Source organism: Priapulus caudatus, unplaced genomic scaffold (assembly GCF_000485595.1).
Source record: "Priapulus caudatus unplaced genomic scaffold, Priapulus_caudatus-5.0.1 Scaffold291, whole genome shotgun sequence".
In the NCBI taxonomy this organism is placed as follows: Eukaryota; Metazoa; Priapulida; class Priapulimorpha; order Priapulimorphida; family Priapulidae; genus Priapulus; species Priapulus caudatus.
The window spans coordinates 72,422-89,214 of record NW_014577352.1 but is presented as its reverse complement, the minus strand read 5'-3'; the positions used below and the strand labels follow the sequence as shown (position 1 = coordinate 89,214).

The window sequence follows — 16,793 nt, the reverse complement described above, 5'->3', positions numbered from 1 at the left end:
TGCCAGTACTGGCAGTAGTGGCTAGTCAGTGCTACTGCTAGTTCCACTACTAACCCGGTCAGGCTCTACCCTAGAGTATAGCTCTATATTACTACTACTCCTAGCTAGTTCTACCATCATGAAACCCTCTAAAGCAGAGAAGAAAGCAATAAGAAAGGAAGCAAAATTAAAGAGCGCATTGATGACACACGAAGGAATATGTACGTCTTCGTCTCCTACGAAGGTAGGTTTTTACTTCTCAAACTAGTTTGTGTCAGATCGTTGTGGTGTCCAGTGCGGCCACCGGTTAACTCGACCCACCCGCCTACAGCTAGGCTACAGTGCTACCCCTACCTCTGCCTTAGCTCTAGTACTATAGCCCGCGTACAGTTGCGCGCAGGCGCCTGCGGCAACTGTACGCGGGCTATAGTACTAGAGCTACCTCTGCCTCTGACCACTCCAGTCTTGTTAAGCAATTGAGGTTACATTGACAATAACAAGTATCATGGTTTCGCTGCGCTCCACTCTTTCGCTAGGAAACAAGTTTTCTAGAGACTTCATAATACATAATTTTAATGTATTTAATGATCTATATAATATATATATGTAGAAAAAACCCGTGATGTACATGAAAGTCAATGCCAAAGCTCTTTCCTATGATCAAGAAAGGAATTACTCACTGAAGGGTACAGCTAGTATGGAAAATTGGCATGCATGACGTTTGAATTACCAAAAAGTTAGCATGCTCCAATCCCAGCCTCATGACCTAGCACCTTGGCATCAATTATTCCTCTTCTCTCTCTGATATGCCTGCAATCACATTACATAAAACACATACATACAGAGTGAATTGATAACAAATAATCTAGCTTACACCATGAGAATTTTGACGATTTAATATTGACTTAAAATAATAACTCAGTCTTAAACATTGTTAATTGGTTCTTATTCATGCACATGCTTCTGAATACTGAAAATCATTCAAGAAATTGCTGTTTCTTTATGTCAATGGTGAGATGACACATGGACAGCAGCTATGCAGCAATCATATGTACTCACTTTGCTCCATACCTGTCCACCCTACACACGAGTCTTCATAACCAGTAATGATGTGTGAAGTGTCAGACGATCTGTGGGAGTCTGTCGAGTTCTGGCTGACACAATGCAGACTGGGAAACGTGTAAAACATTGAGGTAGAGTGGCAAAGTTCGTTATTTCTCAGCCACTGCAGATCCATGACACATCTGATAGGATCAAAGAATGAAAAACAGCCGATGCCATATTCATAAATCCGACGTGGAACCAAGATGTGCAGTCGTCGCACGCCACGGTAGCGGCCACTGGGCGCAAGGCCCAACTGGCATAGCTTCAGCCATCATCAGAGTGTACTCAGAAAGGGCCTTTAGAATGGCTATAGAGAAACCATGGCAGCAACAACTGCGGCTCCTGTATGAAGATTTTCTAATCCTGTGCCTCGGCTTGAGTAGTCGGCCTGGAAAGAATCACGTCTGTTTAAACGGAATGACCTGAGCCGCTGGTAGAATGTCCCTTAGTGATTCAATGCATATAAGAGACTGGTAGATCAAATTCCTTTCTGAAGTCCAGTATGGTTAGGTCAGTCTGCCTTCACTCATCAGTTGACTCTCCTAGTTCATATGATGCTGTGAGCAGCTATCTAGATATGTGAGATCTGTGATGCTGTGAGTCTTTCAACTATATATGTTGTGGTTTGAACCCATGCTGCTCAACCATTAGTGTGTTGAATCTTTCTATGTGCTTCGTGATGTTCCTAATGAACACATGTTCTTGCATCGTCTTCTTATACACCGTGTTCTTGTATCCCATTATTTTGTGAATCAGATATCAATTTGACAGGTTAAGAGAGCTACGCTGAGATGCCTGAGGTGCTGCTGATAATGGGGCTGCATGCAACTTGAATTGCTGTTGGTGCTGCTTGACATCTCATCTGCTTGACAGGGCATCCAGAAGACGGCTACTTGACGGCTGATCCAAGGTGACGTGTCCTGGGCTCCTGTCTTGTCCTGGCCTGCTGCCTTGTCCTGGGCCTGCTGCCTTGTCCTGGGCCTCCTGTCCTGCTGTGGGTCTTCTGTCCTGTAAGAACATCAAAGACAACATAATTTTAATGTATGTCGGTATGTATGTAAATTAACTTTTAAACACGGAGTCCAGCGGACTCCCTACGCTCAAAAAGAGGGAGTCGCCAGCAAAATGAAAGAGTCCGCAGTCTGAAGTCAAAATTAAAATTGTTTAATTCTGGCCGTTTCCTGTAAATTCCGTCCAAATCCTCTATGACTATGTGCAACACACGCTACCGGCCGCCATTCCTCACGCGGCTGCACAATGCACACTGACACTATATATATAAGTGTCAGTGTGCACTGTGCAGCCGCGTGAGGAATGGCGGCCGGTAGCGTGTGTTGCACATAGTCATAGAGGATTTGGACGGCATTTACAGGAAACTGTCGGCAATAATAGGTGAAAAGAGAGTAATGTATAGAACATTAAGAAATTGGTAATAAATAGATTTCGTATTTATTTAGCATTATATTTTATTGAAACGCTTCAAGTGCCTGTGATCTCACACAGTGATCATGCAACACGTACACGCATGATTTGCGCAACGGTACGCCTCAGCTGATTGCCGAGTGCGTGTGTGCGTGAGAGAGAGAGAGAGAGAGGAGGGAATATGTGTATGTGTGTGTGTAGGCCCTATGCGTGAGAGAGAGAGAGAGAGAGAGAGAGAGAGGAGAAAGTGAGAGAGAGAGAGAGAGAGAGAGAGAGAGAGAGAGAGAGAGAGAGAGAGAGAGAGAGAGAGAGAGAGCTAGAGGTGTGTGTGTGTGTGTGTTTCCCCGCCGGCCTATCTCAAGGCCTTCATTTGACTTACTGGGCAAATGGGGACCAATAGACTTCAGAATGAATGACGTACGTGACAGCTAGCTCCCCATAGCTACCCACAGCCTCCCTATAGCTATAGGATACTAATTAGGAGGGAGCATCAGCCCGACCAGGCTGTGCGACGGATTGTCTATACAGCCTGACACCCTTCCATACAAAAAACCTATCACCTCTGCAGATCTAGATGAATAACTCTGTATATCTCAAATAAAACCATTCCATTACCACCTTTGACTTGCCTTGTTTAAAATATGAACATTAACTCACAGTTGTCCTGCTTCTAAACTAGAATGTATCTCTTAATTCACGGTATAATCTGCTAATTCTCACAGCATATCAACTTTCAAATCAGCTTTACCCGCCATGTTTAGCAAGGCACGGAAAACCCAAAACGGAAAAGACTCGCTAAAAAATACTACAGAAATAGTACGATGGCTCTCACGGCAATTACACACCAAAGCAAGTGAAACGATGTTCACAATTAAATGTCTTGGCCATTTGTAAAAGCCTTAGATGACATGTTCTCGGATGTTGGGGTGGTTTACATGAGGACCGCAGATCGTTTAATTTCGCTTGTTCGATCCATTGCGGATTTTAGTCACAGTCGGAATGATAGCAAACATTGCGGCGAATTCATAAATGTTGTTGCATTCGTCTCAAAAAGTTGCTGTAACCCGTAAGTACCCAGCGCATCGTAGCGCACTGATGGTTACAAGAAGGTGACGTTTACTGATTAATTTGGTATATCACATGTGTGGTGTTTTTTGGCGATACTTGGAATATAAGGCAACTACGTGTTTAGCTGCAGCCAAGGTTTGAAGCGGTATTGTAACCCTAGCAATACCGTTTCTTGGAGCTAGAGGGAGCATCAGCAACTGCCTGGTGCTGGTAGTTCCAAACTGAAACTGTCCTGGGGAAGAAACTAAACTTGAAACTGTCTTGCTCTCTCATTTTGCTTGCTCACTCCCTCACTTTTCTACTTCATAAATATTATTATATGACTGACCGACACGGTGCCGTGGACATGCTGGCTTAACTAGAGACCATCGAGTCGACTGACCAACGTCACCAAGTCAAGTGCCATGCCTTAACTAATGCTAACTTTATCATAGGGCTATGGTGGAAGCTTACCTCGTAAATGTGAAATGTTTAAAGTCTCTCCACTTTTCATACCGAGTATCATACAGCAAGAAATTGATTTAATTCGTTGTTTTGTTCTATGTTTTTAAATTCACTGAAACATGAGGCATGAAGGCTGACATCTTGGATTTCTTTCCCATAGATGGGAACCTCATCTCTTCAATCATTTACTTTACTTTGACAAAGTAACTGAAAACTCATCTAACTGCCGCTATCACGTGACGTAAACCTGACGTAACGTGACGTGCCAAATAGCCGTGATATCCACAGGCACTGAAGCATATCACAACAGTAAACATACGCGCCGCCATCGCGCGTACACTGACACATAATATATTAAGGCTGTTGCTCCTGCGACGGTACCGTCGCCGAATTTTTTCTCTTCAACTCACGGTAGTGATGCAGCGCCATCTATCGGCGAATAATAACTACCGTTGCTTTGGTACGATATTATATATACGATTTTATACGATATATACGATAACCCTAACCCTAACCCTAACCCTAACCCTAACCCTAACCCTAACCCTAACCTAACCCTAACCCTAACCCATACCTAACCCTAACCCTAACTCTATTAAATTAAAAATTTAATTTTTAATTGTTGTAAAAATTAATTGTTTGTTATTAAAATGTTGTAAATAAATAATGTTAATATTTGCGTTAATTGGAAAAAAAATGTTAAACAGATAAAGATAGAAAAATACAGAAAACAGGAAAATAATTAGAAAACGGATGGGATTCGATCCCGCGACCATTCATACTTGGGGCAAGCGCACTACCCGTTGCGCTGCTGCCCACATTATTGAAATTAAAATTTTGGATGTGCTATGTATATCGCAAGAAAACAAGCTCAACCAATCAGGCGTCAGTACCGTCAGTACCGTGACTTTAAAGAGAAAAATAATCGGCGACGGTACCTCGCAGGAGCAACAGCCATATATTAAGCAGGTGCGAAAGCGTGCGCCAGGAATTCGCTCGACGCTCGCTTGTCTACACACGATTTCAACACAAATACTCAACCTTACGACTCCATCTTTGCTCCTAATTGAAGTACAGTGCTTACTTGTTGTAGAAATATTCATGTCTCACTTCGCAGCAGAGCTGTGTCACGCAAAATCACGAATTAAATCATGAAATTCTCGCGATCTCTAGGATTGCTTGCGCGATGGTTACACATTTAAGTACATGGCGGAAGGCGGCGCACTGCATCTTGGGTAACCACAACGTTGCTTTCCGCCTCCCATGTGAGCCCCGTCAAAGCGCGCAGTGGGGCGTTGCTATAGATACCATAGACTGGACCAACGTTCGTTACCTCTGTACGTTTTCAAGACAGTTACATCGGAGTGTACAGTCCATAGGTACAGTCTGATAGTTGGAGCGTGGAGCGAGTCGAGTCACGCTCGCCGGAGGCGTGATTTTTTTTCCTAGGTCAATCAAGAACATAGGGCTGTAATGAGCGCTGCTATTGGTTGAGCTTGTTTTCCCGAAATATACATAGCACATGCAAAACTAGTATTTACGATATGTCTCGATAGCCTAGCGCGTATAACGCTGGCGTCAATCTGCGACAAGTATGAAAGGTCGGAGGATCGAATCCCATCGTTTTCTAATTATTTTTCTGTTTTCTGTATTTTTCTATCTTTATCTGTTTAACATTTTTTCCCCAATTAACGCAAATATTTACATGATTTATTTACAACATTTTTAACAGCAATTAATTTTTACAACAATTAAAAATTAAATTTTTTCTATATTTGTTTAAATAGGGTTTGGGTTAGAGTTAGGATTAGGGTTAGGGTTAGGGTTAGGGTTAGGGTTAGGGTTAGGGTTAGGGTTAGGGTCACAATTATGCAGTGAATGCACCATAAAACAGGAGTTAGAGGCACGTGATTTGTATCAACCAATGGCAGCGCTCGTTAGAGCCCTATGTTCTTGATTGACCTGGAAAATACACGCTCGCCGGAGGCATGCTGTTCGAAAAATGACGTCACGATTACGACCGGTAGGGGTCTCCAGATCTCGAAATGTGTAACCATCGCGCAAGCACGCTAGAGATCGCGAGAATTTCATGATTTAATTCGTGATTTTGCGTGACACAGCTCTGCTGCGAAGTGAGACATGATATTTCTACAACAAGTAAGCACTGTACTTCAATTAGGAGCAAAGATGGAGTCGTAAGGTTGAGTATTTGTGTTGAAATCGTGTGTAGACAAGCGAGCGTCGAGCGAATTCCTGGCGCACGCTTTCGCACCTGCTTAATATATATGTGTCAGTGTACGCGCGATGGCGGCGGCGTATGTTTACTGTTGATATGCTTCAAGTGCCTGTGGTGATATCCATGATAGCCGTGTTTACAATCGCACATGTATTACAGTTTAGTGAGTTTACGGTCTAAGTAATTATAATCTATGAATGATGATTGATGATACTTCGTGGTAGGCCCCGTCTGTGTTCTCAATCTCATCATACATGATACAGTACAAATCTGGGAAAAGTGCGCATGGCAACTCTATGTCTAACTTAGTTAGTGCCAGTACTGCAGTAGTGGCTATAGTCAGTGCTACTGCTAGTTCCACTACTAACCCGGTCAGGCTCTACCCTAGAGTATAGCTCTATATTACTGCTACTAGCTATAGTTCTACCATCATGAAACCCTCTAAAGCAGAGAAGAAAGCAATAAGAAAGGAAGCAAAATTAAAGAGCGCATTGATGACACACGAAGGAATATGTACGTCTTCGTCTCCTACAAGGTAGGTTTTTACTTCTCAAACTAGTTTGTGTCAGATCGTTGTGGTGTCCAGTGCGGCCACCGGTTAACTCGACCCACCCGCCTACAGGCTACAGTGCTACCCCTACCTCTGCCTCTGACCACTCCAGTCTTGTTAAGCAATTGAGGTTACATTGACAATAACAAGTATCATGGTTTCGCTGCGCTCCACTCTTTCGCTAGGAAACAAGTTGATTTTTTTAGCTCACCTTGACATCGTCAAGCTGAGCTATTGACATGGTCGTCGTCCGTCGTACGTCCGTCCGTCCTTCCGTCAACATTTGGCTACGGTCAACGATAACTCAGGAACCGTTTGACCCACATGTTTGAAATTGGGTATAGTTGTTACTGCTATGGAGAGGTTTGAACGTTCTATTTGGAGCACGCCAGTCGACGTACTTTCGAGCCACGGCAATTTTTTGGCAAAAATGGAAATTGCCATATTAGTCAGTTCAGGTTCAACGGATTTTGCTCATTTTTGGTATGTGAATGAATAAGGGCAGGGGTTTTTAATACTTAAAAAAAATTATGCAAATTAGGTAGGTTTTGACAATTATATAGCATATTATATAGACACGCAGATAACACTCTGTGGTGTCACATTCGTCTGGTTCGTTTTACAAGATTTCATTGACAATATCTTTAATGCGAAATTGGTATTTCTCTCCACCCTGCCGATAAAACGTCTATATTTAGAGTAAAGTTTTACAAAACATGTCGAACGCAGCATAACCTATTTATTTCAAACGCCATCGCTAAAACATCAAAGCGGGTATATAGCGCATCTACCGTCACAAATTGTGATTCATTTTGGTTTATAAATTATTATTGCGATATACAGATGGCAACCCGTGTGCTACCCGCTTAGAAAACTCATACGAAGTAAACACTTCCATGCAACAATTAACCTTTGACAAAAGTTGTGTTTATGGGCAGAGAAACACCATTGGTCACGTGGTATATAGCAGCTACATGGAATAAGCGTATCCTCTCAATCTTACACGTTACACATCGGGAGCTCCGCTTTTAGGCAGTGCCTAAATCTGAATATTATAAAAACGTTAAATGGCGATCATTTAGGTGTAACGCCATCACTTGCCCACATCTCAGACTTTCACATCTCAAACTTTATTTTCACATAAAAAATTACACATATAATTATCAAGAGTATATAATGGGAGTTCTCCCATATATATACTCTTCGTTTCTATAATGTACGTCGATGGTTGCTCAATTAAAACTGACTTCTTCTCACTCACTCATTTGTGTCCTTTTTCGTGGTGAGCTACAATGTCATTGACACTTTCATTTAAAGTAACATCACTGATTGCCCGGCATAAGATGTTGTACAATACAAGTGTCTGTCACTATGCATGTTTACGTATGTACAGTACGTACGTATACATGTGTAACAGTTGATTTAGAGGAGTATGACATGTCTGAGAATGGGGAATAAGACGTGCATGTATATACATACGTATGTATGTATGTATGTGTGTATGTGTCTAGACATCACCCCACTAGACAATGATAATATTGCATCCAGTATTTATCCGTAATGAATAATTCCCCTTTCTCATTTGAATTGTTAGCATCTTTTCGTCGCAAACGGAGGCTTGGTCTGTGGTGTGAGCAAAGAGCAACTACTCGAGATCTTTCAACCGTATGGTGAGGTGTCCAACGTTGTCATGGTGCCCGACAAGCCTCATGCTTTCATTAGCTACGTAGATGTAGGTGGAGCAACACGTGCCGTCGCCTGTGCCCAGGGCTACGATATACGCAGTAGTGGAGCTCCCGGGGCCAAGCTTCACCTGCTGTACGTTGAAAAATGTAAGAGCTAATTAAGTCGTGTTGATCGTAGATGCTTCCAGTGTGTGTGTTTACTCGCCTGTCTAACCTATTATCAGTGTCTGTCTGGACATCTCTTCTATCTCTATATAGGCTATATATATATTTTTTTTCTTTCTGCCTGCCTGTCTGTTTGTCTGCTCATTCGCCCGCTTCTATGTTTGTCTATATAACTGCTTGTCTGTCTGTCGGACTGTCTGGCTGGCTTGCTGGCTGTTTGTATATCCAGTATTATTTCAAGGTGAATAATAGATATATGATAGAATAATCTAAAGAATGATATATGACGAAATGTTCTCATTTGAAACAGTGCCCGATGTCATTTCTCCGAGCAATGATGGGATGGTGCTGCCACCTGGATTGATTTTGGTTCACGACATCATATCAGAGGATTACGAACGAGAACTTCTCGCTGCCATCTGTTGGGAAGAGGATTTTTCTACCCAAAAAGGTTTCTGCAGTACAAACGAGGGTTAGCGTATGCGATCATTCGATTGCAGTGTCATGAATATTCACGTATATTTAACGTTATAACGTAAGCGTAGGTTATGGAAACGAGTTAGAGGGGCTCAGGATTAAGTTTCATGGACTTTACCGATGGCTTACACTATACTCCCGCCTCAACCAAATCCTATTTCATGCTTTAGACAGCTGAACTAAAAACGACAATTGCACACCAGATCGTTTCACGCATTTGAGATGGTGATATGTGCGTGTGTTTGCAGCTCAAAACAGTCTTCGACATCGACAGGTGAAACACTTTGGCTACGAGTTTCGCTACGACAACAACAACGTTGACAAGGACAGTCCGCTAGAGCAGCCAGTGCCTGCCGCGTGTTGCTGTGTGCTGGACACGCTGCGAAACCTCGGACATCTGCACCAGGAGCCGGACCAGCTTACCGTGAACCAGTATCTACCCGGTCAGGGTACGTGTTGGTAGCAAGTTGATGATGTAATACTTGCAGATGTACCGATGGCAAATTTACAGTTTGCACGTGGCTAAATAAGTTTGCTCGCGAAATTCCCTGGCGACATTTCCGAACCCCAATGTTAACCGGAACCTAACATGACTCTAACCTTAATGATAATCATAATCTGAACCCTATTCATAAAATTAACCTCAACCTTAACCTAAAACCTAACCTTAATCGCACCCATAACCTTAGTCTTAAAGCTAACCCTGACACCAATCCTAATCCCACTGCCGACAGAAGAGGGGGAACGAAAAACGTGCGTCAATCGGGATTATAAACACTCTATAATAAATATAGAACATATTTGATAGCATAAAGTATAATACAAATAAAGCAAAGGGGAAGGAGAGGGAATGCAAATATGCGACGTGAATTGATTGCCAGCGTTCACGAACGGCGAGCGTGCGTTGACGTGACGTCATTTTCTCCGTTCGCATCACGGCAGGTATCCCGCCGCACGTTGACACGCACTCGGCGTTCGAAGATCAGCTCGTGTCGCTCAGTCTCGGATCGGCCGCCATGATGGAGTTTCGGCGCGACGACGGGCGCCACCTACCGGTCGTGCTGCCGCGACGCAGCGCCATCGTTATGACGGGAGAATCCAGATACTTGTGGACGCACGGGTGCGAGCTCATTGTTTACCTGCCTGTGAAGGAGAGTCAAGCTATGAGGCGATATTGAATAAGAAAATCTTTTTATGGTGGCCCTATCTGAATATTGTTAATCTTTTATGAACCAGTTTTTACAGTTAACGTGATCGATGGGTTATCACTTAGTCCCAGCTGTTTCACACAAGTTTCACCGTTGTTGGCTTCCCTTGATATGGGGCCCTTCATTGTTTGCATTGTTCGTTTCAAGTTCATTTTTCATTTTTCAAGTTTGTTCATTTCAAGTTTCGTCGTTGTTGGCTTCATTCGCCATGATGTTCTTCTTCCTCAGCATCACGCCGAGGAAGACAGACGTGGTGCCGACAGAGAGCGGACGCGGGCTGACGCTGCAGCCGCGCGGGCTGCGAACATCGTTCACGTTCCGCAAGGTGCGCCGGACACCGTGTGACTGCGGTAAGTGTGGCGGGGTGCGCAGCCATGTCCGATACGATATTATGTCCGCCACGGCTGCTGCGCTGGTTACTCCAGGCTCTAACGCCATTGCTATATATATATATGTATATATCATGTACTCACAGTTTATGCTCGTAGGGGACAAAATAGATTCTGAAATCTCAGCATGAATTTGTACGTGTCATCTGTACTAGTGTGCATATATAGTGTTCATATAGTGTTCACTAGACTATAGTGTTCATAACCAGAGGCAGAAATGGGCAGTCTCGTGGTACCAGGCTGGCTCAAATTTTAACCATTGTTTTGCTGAAGTGGGGGGTGCTCATGTGAGTATACTTGCGAATTTTGCCTATATTTGTCTCCATTTCAGGATATCCAGACCAGTGCGACTCACAGCGAAGCGCTAGCAGGTAGGCTACTCTTTTTCGCGATGCATAGTCGAGTTTGGTCAATGCACGTTTACTGTAAGAATAAACAACGTGCGAGTGTGCAGATGATTGTTGCTGCATGAATCATCCCATTATTCGGTATTATCATATTATCCCATCATGCTTATTTCTCACCGTACACGCGCAGGGTTGCCACTGACAACACAGAAGATGAAGCTCTCTCCAAGTCGAACCAGGAAGCTGCAGAGCTGGAGTGTGCACACGTACACCAGGTGAGATGGCTTCAGCATACACACACGCATCGTACGGCGACATTCACGATACAACACCAGCCTACGAACAACGTAACAGCAATTATGATTATACCTCCTCGCACAAACGTGTAGAACACTCGAAGTCACACTCGTCGACTCTCTGACCCAAGCCTAGTTTAGCACACAGGCGAAAACACATTTACGGGATCTGAAACTATCCTTGATCCAACTCTCTTTTACTTTGTTAGGTGTACGAGGAGATAGCGGGACATTTCAGTGGAACTCGGCACAGGCAGTGGCCCCAGGTGGCCGAGTTCCTAGCCTCACAACCTCGAGGGTCTCTCATGCTGGACGTTGGGAGTGGAAACGGCAAATACCTGGCAGGGAGCGAGCACCTCGTCAAGGTAATCACGCATAAGATCGCATAATATACAGCAAAATACACTCGCATTATAATACAGGTAGAAGTGTAGATGCATCGAGTCAATGCAATGTAACCTCGGTTTGAAATTTCACAATTTGTTTAACCAACAAAACAAGCAAACGAACGAGTATGAAAATACAGAAGGCAGCTGTTTTAAGTAATAGATACAACATTAATGTAATTAAAAGTTCAAACAACTTTAATGACTGTATGGCTGTCTGAGTGCGTCTCAAACGATGAATTTACTTGTTCTCGATTAGACCGCGATGCCATGAATGCATCCGATGTGCCGCGACCGATGCAGTGTTATAAATCGTTGTTGTAGGTTGGCTGCGATCGCAGCGGCAACCTGAATGAGATCAGCAGGCGGCGAGGTCACGAGGTGTTTGGCTGCGACTGCCTGCGCGTCGCCGTGCGCGCCGCCACCATCGATGTCTGCCTCTCCATCGCCGTCATCCACCATCTCTCCACGCGGGTACGCAACGCCTCGCCGCCAACCTCACCATTAGTCTTACTGCAGCTAGTGTCTGTCTAGTTGGTTTCTGCGTTTAGTCTTGCTGGTTTCTTATTATTATTCCTCGATTTTTTTAGGTTATCATTCCCCATATAACCTACTGTAATCTACTATGTACTTATTAACATACTGTGGCACTTACCTCACTCCTGTTCCCTGGAGTATGAACTTTCTTCCACAAATTGCTTCCAGTCCTTCCCAAATCCATAATAAATATCTATGATCTATAAATCTATAATCCCTAACTCGCGATCGCATTTCACACACAGTTGTCCCTCTTTCAGGAGAGAAGACTAGCCGCCATTGAGGAGCTGATGCGAGTGCTGACCCCTGGTGGCAAGGCTTTGATCTACGTGTGGGCGATGGAGCAGGAGCGTGGCGAACAAGCAAAGTCTAGTTACATCAAGAAGAAGAACGCGAGAGAGGGAGAGCGGCCCGGCGTGCGGAGCGGTCCGGGAACGACGGACGCCGCGTCAGTGAACAGACGCGAACCCACGACCAGCTGTGACGGGATGGTCGGTGAGACAGTGACCGGGAACACCGGCGACGCCACGATGCGTCGACGATCGACGGACGGACATCCGGGCGATGACGGCGGCTCAGACGAGGTTCCGCGCAAGCTTCCCGTTCACGTGAACAGGACGAACTTCAAGCACCAGGACGTGCTCGTGCCCTGGCACCTGCGCGGCGGCCGCCCGCCGCCCGTCGCCCCCGGCAATGACAACGACGAGCAGACGCCGCCCGTCTTTCATCGATTCTACCACGTTTTTCGCCAGGGGGAGCTGGAGGCGCTGTGTGCGAGCGTCAGCTGCGCGAGGACGGTGAGGAGTTTCCATGACAACGGCAACTGGTGCGTCGTACTAGAGAAGACTCGCGAGGATTCTCCTCCTCTCTAGAAACAGATCTCCCTATAATACGAACTATAATATATGTATATAATATATATATAATATATATAGAACGAGTCCAGTCTCCCTAGTCCAGTCCTTCCTTCCGACTGAGAAGCTGCCCTGGAAGAGGCTGTTCGTGATGTGTTTGCCCCAAACACATTCATAAGAGAGAGGAGGTGAGGGGTACGAGTGGGAGAGAGTGCAAGTGGTTCGATCGATGCAACATCGTAAAACTGTTAATCATCATTACCTGAAAACCCCCCAGTACAATTATGTACAGGTATGTACAGGTATGTACAGGTATGTACAGGTATGTACAGGTATGTACAGGTATGTACAGGTATGTACAGGTATGTACAGGTATGTACAGGTATGTTGCGAGTAATTGTTCATGACTGTGACGACAGGCGAAGAAAGATCGCCGAATAAAAACGGCTGAGTTTTAGACATGTTTGTTCTTATATTTCATCCATATGTTCATATTTCTACAACGCTATTCATAACATTTGCAACAAACACGGTGAACATAAATTATAATCATTTCATCCAAAACAATGATGATGACCTACACGTTGCATCCATCGAAGAATCGTATATGATAAGCGCGTCTGCATTTGATATACTTTATACTATAACGTGATCACAAGCTGTGCACCGAACTAGTAACACAACAACACCGAGACAAAATAGACTACTAAAGTAAATATAAATAACTTCGTCAAGCGTCATTCCTGTGTTTGTTAAGTGTCATAACTCACGCTATATCGGATGCACAACGTATCGAAATGTGGAAATAACCAAGGAGTAGCTTGGTACTAGCACGACTGCACTACTTTGGAGAAAGAGCAAGATGAGTTACTGCTGGAGAAGGAAAATTCTCAATGGGGAACGCCATTAGACAGTTAGCTTACTACGGGAGGCTCCATTAGAAAGCCATTTATTAATGCAGCAATGTTGTTAGTGACGCGCCTAACGTTTCGTGAATCGATCTCGGCGTGTGATGCGAATCAAGCGCACCTTTTCGTTCCACGATTCCTCGCGTATTCACGAATCACTGCACTGCATGAGTAAAATATGAATCTATCAGTCTAGTGCCTCTGACCCCACTAGTTCCTTGCTAACTCACTAAGACTGTTCGTGCCTTGGTCGAGTTTTGGAGCCCATTGTCAGATATAAAATTAGTCTTGACATTGATCTTAACATTCAGGGGCGTGTACAGGGGGGGGGGGTCCGGACCCCACCCCCTGCTCGCGCAGAAAACGCATCTAAGGGGGTCTAATTTCAAAATTGTTCTGACAGACCCCCCCTTCGCGTGCTCGCAAGTTTGGGTTACGGTTAGACCCCCCCTGGTACAAATCCTGTACACGCACCTGACATTGACTTGAACCTAACATAAACTCGCAGACCGGACCTGTGCACACTGCGTATGAGAGACGCAGAACTTTACCATGTTTCTGTCAACAATCTGTGAGGAAAAGTCAATGATAAGATTAGTGTTAAAACCAATTTTGTTTCTGACAACGGAGCCTTGGCTGTTTTTCCCTCGTTACAGAAGATCACGTCTCTGCTCGGTTTGTTTTACATCAGTATCATGAGCGCCTACAAAGCACAGCAACAGCTACAGAAATGTTGGAGTGATGAACCATCACGTGTCCTGCCTGCGTGTAAAATCACACACATAGATGGCGCGCATGCACGTATATACACTCACGCATGCACGTATATAATATTATGATCAGCAGTAAATAAATACAAGTGTTTTTTTACACGTATTTAAGAGTGTGATGCGCACGTTTTTACAAGTGTGATTACAACCAAGTGTGTTTTATTCACGTCTGGTACGATAATACACATAATCCTATAAATTAGATAGATAAACAATTGCCGACTGAAATTTCTTTCTGTCGGAGTTGCATAATAACAACTGGTAATATAAATCTCCTGCCACGAATGTCACCTACCCTCCCTGTAAGTGTCACACACCATGCACACCCAACTGCAGTCGTTACCTACGTAACTGTAGCCATCACCCCCTATAAAGAGATGCTACTCCTCTGTATGTGCGACACCACTAAGCCCACTGTAGCTATCACACAGGGGAAACACTCCCAAGGCTGTTCCCTAAAGCATGCAGCATACTTCACCATTTTCGTTGCTCGTACAGGCAATTTTCGTGGTCGCCACAAAAATGGCCAAGTGTTGCGGGGGCCGGCAACGACCAGTCGCCACGGAAATTTAGTGGTGACCACGAGTTGCCGAGAATAAAACCGGTTTGATTTCTCACCACAAAAATTGCTCGTGGTGGCAACTTGTGGTGAAGTGTGCGCCAAGCCACCACGGCAATCGGCAACAAAATCACTCGCAGACCAATCAAAATTAGCGCTGCCGTCACATGATTTCAAAATGTTATACAGTAGAACCCCTCTATTATGGACTGAACATTAATAGACATGATGGAGAGGTGCCCAGCTTAAAACAGGGTGTCCATTAAGTGGGGTTCTACTGTAACTTGTTTCATGTACATCATGTTGAGTTTCAAATATTTTATACTGGTATTTATTTTGTTAATAAATTTAATTATCAATAAAAAAATTGAAAATTTTAAGTTGTTTTAGAAGTTATTAGGCCTAGATTGATTCATCTACATACTATTAATAATTGTCTGGTATTTGGTAAAGCAGTCTGGAATAGGCTACCTGTGGGAAGGAATCGCAGTGAAAAAAAATTGCCGTCAACAGCACATGTCACCAGACTCACCACTCAGTGGTGACGTGTGCTGTGACGCGGCAAAGGGCACAAAAATTGCCGACCACGAAAATTGCATGTACGAGCAACGAAAATGGTGAAGTGTGCTGCCAGCTTTACATTCCCTTGTGGGATACGTCTCCCTACAGAAGACACTACCAAGGCCTTCCCCTACATGAGAGCTTCCTCTGTGGAGGGAGGTATCCCCTTATCCTCCTACAGGAGAGTTCCCCCTTTTGGAAGACGTGTCCCCTACAGAAGACATACCCCTATAGAAGGAAGAGTTCCCAATCAGGAAAGGTTCCCCTTATAGGAGGTGTCCCCTTACAGGAAAGTTTCATATGTGGGAGGAGGTGACACCCTACATGGGAGAGTTCTCTATTGGAGGAGGTTTCCATTTATAGTGGAGCTTCTCCTGTGGGAAGACGTATCCCTTCTACGTCGGACCAACCTCGAGGAGAGAAGCCATCACCCGCCAGGTGACGTTGCCCCCCCCCTCCCCGGCGGCGCCGCCTCCCCCGCCACTCTAATCCCTGTCCTTGTCTTTGTCCTTGTCCTTGTTCTCCTTCTCCAGGTTGACGCTCCAGCCGAGCACCTTGCGGTCGAAGCCACACGTGAACAGGTTGCATCCGGGCGTGACCTCCTTGTCAGACCACGCCGTCGCGCACACCATGCGCTTGTGGCCCAGCCGGTTGCCGCGCGGCAGACGCGCGAGTCGGTTACCGGCGAGGTCGTACAGACGCACGTGCCGGTTGTCGTGCGGTATCGCGATCACGTTGTGTGCGGGCGACACCGACAGCCTGCGCGAGACACAGAAGATAGAAGAATCACATGTAGTGCATGCATATACGAGACACAGAAGATAGAAGAATCACATGTAGTGCATGCA

The 16,793-nt window shown here is 44.7% G+C and overlaps 2 protein-coding genes across 6 annotated transcripts in view; one reads left to right on the top strand and one right to left on the bottom strand.

Annotated features, from left to right (window-relative positions):
* Positions 1-7: 7 nt before the first annotated feature.
* Positions 8-13,606, top strand: LOC106808637 (alkylated DNA repair protein alkB homolog 8-like). Of its 5 annotated transcripts, none has more exons than XR_001393794.1 (12): positions 8-223; positions 8,398-8,635; positions 8,964-9,104; positions 9,379-9,579; positions 10,073-10,250; positions 10,567-10,688; positions 11,059-11,098; positions 11,265-11,349; positions 11,580-11,735; positions 12,081-12,230; positions 12,554-13,439; positions 13,510-13,606. XR_001393794.1 is itself a non-coding variant. In XM_014811441.1 (11 exons), exons 1-11 carry the CDS (start codon positions 119-121, stop codon positions 13,163-13,165), a joined length of 2,028 nt encoding a protein of 675 aa, XP_014666927.1. In that variant the 5' UTR covers positions 8-118; the 3' UTR covers positions 13,166-13,606. The 5 variants fall into 5 exon arrangements, 2 of the variants coding, with proteins under 2 accessions (XP_014666927.1, XP_014666928.1); XR_001393795.1 differs by having other exon boundaries at positions 13,500-13,606; XR_001393796.1 differs by having other exon boundaries at positions 12,554-13,449; positions 13,520-13,606.
* Positions 13,607-16,430: 2,824 nt separating this feature from the next.
* The window catches only part of LOC106808622 (WD repeat-containing protein 37-like), a 21,422-nt gene continuing 21,059 nt past the window's right edge, over positions 16,431-16,793 (bottom strand). Inside the window, exon 11 of the mRNA XM_014811414.1 lies at positions 16,431-16,704. Coding sequence (XP_014666900.1) covers positions 16,431-16,704 — 274 coding nt within the window. The remainder of the gene's footprint in view (positions 16,705-16,793) is intronic.